The sequence below is a fragment of the Coffea eugenioides genome, chromosome 7 (genome assembly GCF_003713205.1).
Source record: "Coffea eugenioides isolate CCC68of chromosome 7, Ceug_1.0, whole genome shotgun sequence".
NCBI classification, from domain to species: Eukaryota; Viridiplantae; Streptophyta; class Magnoliopsida; order Gentianales; family Rubiaceae; genus Coffea; species Coffea eugenioides.
This window is the reverse complement of record NC_040041.1, coordinates 2,390,567-2,397,950: the sequence shown is the minus strand read 5'-3', so window position 1 is coordinate 2,397,950 and position 7,384 is coordinate 2,390,567. Positions and strand designations below refer to the sequence as shown.

The 7,384-nt window shown below is 36.7% G+C and overlaps 1 protein-coding gene across 3 annotated transcripts; it reads right to left on the bottom strand.

Moving 5' to 3' along the window:
• Positions 1-265: 265 nt before the first annotated feature.
• LOC113777821 (U-box domain-containing protein 5) lies at positions 266-6,296 on the bottom strand. 3 transcript variants are annotated; one of them, XM_027323032.1, is made up of 7 exons: positions 5,355-6,296; positions 4,610-4,686; positions 4,097-4,282; positions 3,200-3,307; positions 1,728-2,845; positions 661-1,342; positions 266-581 (listed from the first exon to the last, which is right to left on the bottom strand). In XM_027323032.1, the coding sequence occupies exons 2-7, from the start codon at positions 4,664-4,666 to the stop codon at positions 543-545; spliced, it is 2,190 nt and encodes a 729-aa protein (XP_027178833.1). In that variant the 5' UTR covers positions 4,667-4,686; positions 5,355-6,296; the 3' UTR covers positions 266-542. The 3 variants fall into 3 exon arrangements, with proteins under 3 accessions (XP_027178833.1, XP_027178831.1, XP_027178832.1); XM_027323030.1 differs by having other exon boundaries at positions 266-1,342; positions 5,355-6,287; XM_027323031.1 differs by having other exon boundaries at positions 266-1,342; positions 5,802-6,287.
• Between the last annotated feature and the right edge of the window lie 1,088 nt (positions 6,297-7,384).

Sequence of the window (7,384 nt, the reverse complement as noted above, 5' to 3'; positions counted from 1 at the left end):
CTTAAGGTCCATACTCCACCAATATTCTTCTAAACTTCTGCTGCTACTTGATTTCTTAGTTTAATGAATCAAAAAGGACAATCACTTCAGTTGGATATCCTACTAATATAGTCTTTTTAAGTCTAAATAATGCCATTACCAATATGACAAATGCTTTATTCTTTTGAAAAAGGATGCTCAATTTGACAAATGACAAATGAATCGCATATGCCATTACAATGCTTTACACAAATACGCATGTGAAAGGAACTTTACAAACAGGTAATTAGAGATGATTACCATGACATCGGCATTATAAGAAATCGACAAAAGTAGAAGTCTACATCCATCTCATAGATCTGTACATTTATACACAACATATACCAAAAGCCCTGCAGCTATGTTACAAACAGTAGACCTTAGCTACAATTGGATAGCAAACCAGTATTGGTAAAAAATCTTACACAACCACTGGGAATCAACTATATCCATTCTCTAATATATGAATGTTCTCAACCACTCCTACCAACTAACTAGCCTAAAGCAAGAAACATCTTACCTGGTTATATCCAAGAATCTGTTAAAAGTTGAGTCTTGATTGCCTGAGGAAAAAGGACCTGCATATTACTTTTTCTTTCCATGTTTTGAGAACTTCGACATTTTCCCAAAAAATTCTTGTACCTTACTTGAAGATTTCCTTCCTTTGGAATGAGGGCTAGTGTCTCTAATAACGTCATAGCAATCTTCACTTTCACTTACTCCATCACGTAAGAGTCGTAGTAGTTCCACTGACATTGCCTTCCCTTTGTTATTCCCATTGACGGATATAGCAACAAGACCAGGAATTACACCCTCCTCCATGACCAGATCGCAATATTGAATTCGTTGGGAGCACAAAGAAAGAAGAACACCTACTGTATATTCCTGGTCTTCCTGACTGTCACTCTCAAGTAGTTTAGTAAGGGAGGCAATGCAGCCATCAGTCTCAGCTAGAAAAGCTCTGGTATCTTCACTGTCACACAAGTTCTTCAGAATAGCCACACTGTACCCTGCCAGAGCACTATCATCGAAATATGGAACCAACTTGGGGATGAAGTTAGCAGGAACCATTAAGGACCTAATTCTACTCTTTGCTGACAAATTGCACAATATTTTGAGGGCTGGCTCCTGTAGTCCTGATATCTGTTTGTCAAGTATTCTTAGTATATGATGAAGTGCACCAGATGCCGCAATTTCATAATCACAGGGTTGGTGGCAAGATAAAACCTCCAGTACACCAATAGTTTCTTCAGCAACTTCAGTGTCTAGAAAGGAGGCCAACAGTGCATATGTGTCTTCTTCCAAGCATGGTATAGTACTGCTTCTGAAACAAGCGCTCAAAAGGACTTAACATGAGGGAAAAGGAAAATCTAAAACCACATTCATCATCATGCTTGAGGCAAATTGCAATTATGTATTTTTTTTTTTTTATATAATTTGTGACTAGATGTACACCTGTTGTATGTGCATATATCAATTACTAATACTACGCAACAATCGGCATCACATTGCACATATAGAAGTCTTCCTGTGAAAGTTACATATAACCCTCAAGCATGAAAAGCAACAAGCAGCTAACATGTCAGAATCATGCAATTTAATGCAAGAAAATTTTATTTTGAATTTAATGTTGTTCAACTAAGTACAAAACTGATTCTACCAAAAGCAGCTAGCACAGCATTGTTCTCAAGGATTCGCAGATTGATTACCTGCATTTCTTAACAAAAGCTGACAGCAAAAGACATCCAGTTCTCAGAGCTTCCACATCGTGAACGTCATCGGCATCCTTCAGAAATTTTAGAAGTGGTGGAATCAAATTCTCACATGATATTGAGCTACAAGATCGATCTTCATGTTTCCAAAAGCTCTGAATATCTTTGACCACTTTGCACCTGTATTCCCAAGGAAGTGAATCCATTTCATACAGAATCTCCAGATCGATTTCATGTGCGCTTCCAATACACTGAAATCTCACACCATTCGCAATCTGAGCATGAGAAGTAACAGAACCCTGTCCAGCATATGTAGCTCGAATAGATGAGTTGCTGAAATCTATAGGAAGAGCAAGATCATTCACAGAACTGCTCAAGCTGGCAATGGACGTTGATGAAATTTCCAGTGGTTGATACACTGCAGGCATGCTGGGATCAGGTATAGTTACTCCAGCTTTTGCGCACCACTTTGAAATTAGATCCTTCATGACAGTATTTGGAGTCAATGACAAGTGGCTTAACTTTTTTTGAGTCTTTGGACATACATCATGACCTTCATCAAACCACCTCTGAATCCACATCCTTTCAAATGTTAGCCCTGAAGCAATAACAACGGGGTCATACATTAATCTCAACGATAAAGGACATTTGAATTGTTCTGGAATTCCAGGAGTACTCCATGTGTTACTTTGAGCCTCATCAGGTCTATCTAGCAGCCGAGATTCTACTTCAACAGACTGACCAGAAGAGCTTGGCAATGGAATGGATTCTTCATGCTGCATCAATTTTGTTTCCTTTTGCTCTTTCACAATCAACTTCCCGTACTTTTTCAGAAGATGTTGCAAGAATAATAAGATTTTCCTTTTTGGCAGCTCATTTTGCCCGATTTTGTCAAGCAACTTCCTGATGGATCTTGTCTCTATCAAAAGGTCTTTCTGGGAATTGATATGAAGCCTCACTGTAGCACCTTGGATAGCCTTAAATGCAGTTTCTTCTGTTGAATCTGTTGGAGATCTATACTGATTAATCAACTCCCACAAAACCTTTCCTGCCTCCTCCTCTGAAGGGTCTAAGCTAAATGCCACAACTCTTAGATCAGAAATTATTTTCGAAATCTGCAGATAACAATTCCCATGAATGTCAAAAATCCCAGTTTTACCTAGTTAAGGACCAAAGTGAGAAAAGAAAACAGAAAGAGTGACAAGATTGAGAGACCAGAAGATTCAATCAAAGCGATTTTACAGTCAGTACGAAAAAAATGCAGGCTTAGCCCTCAACAAAAGAAAAGAAAGCTGTATACTTTAGTAGGCATAAACCAATCAAACAGCTCACAGAGTCCATACTAATCAACATGCTTTTCCAGAAAAAGCCATCCTTCATCAATCAAAATGGTAATTATTCAAGAGGCTACCATGCAATTGAAAACCTAGACATGAAATATCTTAAACTATAAAGTGTTCTTGTCTAACCTCTGCAGCAAGCATTACAGGGACCATATTTTGCAACTGGCTTAAACTTTGCTCAAGCAGATTCGTTGACTTTTGGCATCTTGTCAATATAGTATCTCCTGTTAGTGCCTGAAATCAGTATTGAAATGAAAATGTAAAGTAAATTCCTTACCATTTCTCAGACTTGTCTGTTTGAGCTGTATCCATGTACATATGCGTTTCCTAAAACCAAGTACTAAAGGCAACAAAAGTATCCAAAAAACATAACTAATTACACTGAGAGACATAAAGTGTTTTTGACCCTGTAGTCATAAGAGTTTGCTGCTATAGACACCAAGTTTTTCATTTCATTTGTTCTTCAATGTTCATTCTCTGTCTTTATGTTGCCTGCATTCTTTATTAAGTATCAAGAACAATCTAATGATACAGATATCAAAACCACTGAAGAATATGCACATGGGAGCAGTCGTTTATTGGGATCATTTAACTGCATTAGGCCAGGTCTTTCCAAACAAAGTGAAGTTTTTTAGAGGTATAAGTACAATATAAGAGACAAAAGAATTGAGGAGAAGTGGCTAGAGAACGAAAATTTGACAAGCTACAAGTGGACGATTGAATGAGAAGAAAGAAAATGGTATGCTAAAGCAACTCAGGAACTAATATCACAGAACTTGGTTAAGCTACAACGTGTTATAAGGAAATTGAATCACATTGTCCATTAGCTTTTTCCTAACATTCTTCGTCTACAGCAAGAATCTTAACTTGACCATGTGAACTTCACAAAAGTACTCAAAGCACTGATGCAGTTTTTTTTTTCTTTTATTTCAAGAAATTGAGCAAATCTCATTCAGCTGCAATATGTTGAAACAAATCTGATAAATTAAGATTCCCACCATGAAGTAATTATAAGTCACTTACCAGGTAGAGCTTGCTGGACTCACTGCAATGCTGAAGCAACAGCTTGGCTTTACCAATTGCTCTGTTCAATAAGCAAAGTGCCCCTATTCCTGTTGAGCACCCAGGCCGGGCTTCTTCTGTTTCTGGAAGTATTTTCGAAACGCTATTTATCAATTTTATTAACTCTGCGCACATGAGACGATGCACCTGGATAGTAGGACAATAAAATATTAACTCCAACTGAGCGTAGATTAGGTAGAAGGAATGGAAAGGAAATCGAGAACTGGCAACTCTAGCAATAATTACGCTTGGAGAATCAATTGATGTCCCTCATGACCAGAAAAAAGAAGAAATGCAGCATAATAATACCAATCAAATTGCAGAATAAATCCACTGCATCCTTTCCAAAAGGAAAAGATATCCATGTTAAGTGTTAGCTTTCATCTGCTAGTGTATTAGCATCATTGCCCTTGAAACCTATCAGAACAGTATGATATTTTAGGTACATGCTACATATCAAACATGCATCCATACCTTTATGTCATTCAGAGATGGCAGAGCTTCTGTAACTTCGAAAACATCACTCCCCATAAGTCAACAGAAACTCAAACCTGCAAGTAGTAAATTGCCAAGCATGTGAACATCAATATGTGAGGAAATGCTGACAATTGCACTCAGATGCAGTAAAGATGGCAAACAATGGAGAAAGTGGATTTATTGAGAAAAGCAGTTTAAAACCTCATATTTACAAGATCAGATGACAAAAATAGGCACATCCATTTCGGATGGCAGCTTCATACCTCAGACCAACAAGAGTTTATCACTTAACCATACAATCAAACAAGAGAGATGTTTTTGATCTTATGTCTAGAAACAGAACTAACAAGCTATAAGATCTATATTATACATAAAGGCTTTCAAATTCATTTGCTTTGCAGCAAATAGATACGAAGTGATTTTTACAAATTCTGCTGAGTAGTGGCAGGCGGATTAACTGACATAAGAAATCCATACTGAAGCAATATGTGAAAGTAAGTATTCAATTTCCCCTTCTAAGTAACATAATTTTTCCCAACAAATTTGTTATCGTTAATTATAAACTCCCACAATTAAGAACAAAAAGCGTGTTAGCGAATTAACAAATGATAAGACATCAATACAGGCAGTCAAAATGTAAACATCAGAATAAGTGGATTATCTGTTGTTTTAGGAAGGAAGGGTACAGACAGGGGAATCATTTTAAAAATAGGGGTCTGAAGGAAGCAAAGAAAACACATACCAAGGAAAATGGCTGAACAAGAAAAGTTTCTATCTCTGGTTGTTGGTTAACAGGAACAGCAAGTTCAACACAAGAAGGAAACTGGCTTTGTCCAACAGAATGATCCAATACACGGACATTCGACACCACCAGAGACTAATTGTGCAAACTAAGCACGACCCACTTCACCGAAACCTCAAAATTCACCATCAAACCCCCACGCTCAGACAAAGACTTAAGCTTTAAGGAAAAACTTCTTGGTACTCCCCACTGAGATTTAGCAAATTCCTTGCTTCCTTCCTTCACTAGAACAAAATCTCAGTTCATAATTCTGATTTCTCTGAAGGACAATCTTTTCTATTACAACATACACCGGAAGAAATCCCTCTTCCTTCTGACACAAGCGTAGAACGAATCCCCACAAACCAAAATACCTAACAAAAAAAGCAGAGGCCTAACCAAACTCACCCTTTAGCTTCCCCCTTTTCCAGAAGCCGCTAAGATTAAAAACCAATGAAGATAAATGATAGCTCCCAACTCCAAAAGACTAGTAAGAGCCAAGTCTCACCATCCCACATGGGAAGATAAAAAAAGGTGACAAGATTTTATTTTTATGCTTCAAGAAGACTACAATAGTCCAGAATTCATGGGTCATGGGAGAAAAAGGATGGTGACGATCATAAAGATGTAGGTCTCCTGTCCTGTCCTCTTCTCTCCTCTTTCTACGCTCCTACCCCCTTTCTCTCGAGTAAATGAAGAGAAATTGAGAAAGCAAAAGAAAGGACAAAGAAGTATCTGGTTCACCCATTAGAGCAAAAGAACAGGAGTTTCAGTCCAGCAGCCTCTCTTGATTTTTCTTGAATCCAATTTTTGAGAATGATAAAAGTTGGAGGACGTCCTCACTTCTTATCCCTCACTAGAAATATATTGTTAAAAATTGCATCTTTCTAAATTTGTTGAACCAAAGGTTTATAAATGGCCTTACCAACTACAGATGACGAGACAAAGCAGACTACTTCATCATCTGCTAAATTATTGGTTGTTTGGTTCCACTTTTCTAACCAAAAACCGATACAAATTGAGCTCATGATTGGTCCATGGAAATATTTATCACAACGTTACAATTTCAAAGAAGGATTTGTGGAATGAGTCAATTTTCAAATTTTGTTGCTAGTTCCACGGGATATTGGGAATCTGGATAAAGACATAAGAAGCATGCTTTTCTTCTTGTAAGTCTCTTTCTTTTGTTAACTTATTGTATTCTTTGCAGTAAAACAGTAAAAGAAAATCTCGAAACTTATTTTCCTAGGCGATCACTTGTACAAATGTTTGTTTTATGTAGCATACATGGATTCATGACAAATAAATTTTTCATTCACATTTCAGGTTATTTTGTTGTACGCATGTCACGAATTCATAGTTATTAGTATAAAAAAATACATAAAAAAATTAATGCATAGTTTTCACTTTTCACCATTTTTATTTTCTTCTTTTCCATGCCTTGAAGAATTTATTGGGTGAAGCTATAAATAGAATATATATTTTGATCATAAATGCTATTAATAGAATATTACATCTAATAAAAGACTAGCATTTGATTTGGTTCGAGTGTTACTCGCTGTTGTTCTATTGTTACACCTTGTACAGATGATATTACACCGTGTGCAAATAGTATTACACCTTTCGGAACCGTTCGAGCCCCGGATCCAAATATGAACCAAGATACGAAACAAGTGGGGAACAAGTTCCATTAGTAATCATTTGGGAAGGATTCATCAATTAATTAAATTGCCAAGAAAGCAATTGTAATTTTTTCCTTGCAGAAAAATAAATCCCAGCTTATTGAACCAAGTTGAATATTAGGCCAAAAAATAACTAGAACAATTCTTTTTTTTTTTTGGCAAAAAAGAGTTAGAACTTATGTATTTATAATAAATTAAATTACTCAAATTCTCCTTTAACGGGTAAGGAATGGAATAGAGTGACTCCATCGAAGGAATTGACGATTAAAACTTATTCTTTTTTGGGGTAACCACTTAAGAGGCATTTAG

What these genes read in the sequence shown, in the direction of transcription:
- LOC113777821 (XM_027323030.1), bottom strand. Translation starts at nt 4,666, where the DNA reads ATGGGGAGTGATGTTTTCGAAGTTACAGAAGCTCTGCCATCTCTGAAT. An exon ending in CATCTCTGAATGACATAAAG is followed by an intron (nt 4,283 to 4,609) that starts GTATGGATGCAT and finishes CCTACTATCCAG; the next exon opens with GTGCATCGTCTCATGTGCGC. An exon ending in GCTTTTGTTAAGAAATGCAG is followed by an intron (nt 1,343 to 1,727) that starts GTAATCAATCTG and finishes CGCTTGTTTCAG; the next exon opens with AAGCAGTACTATACCATGCT.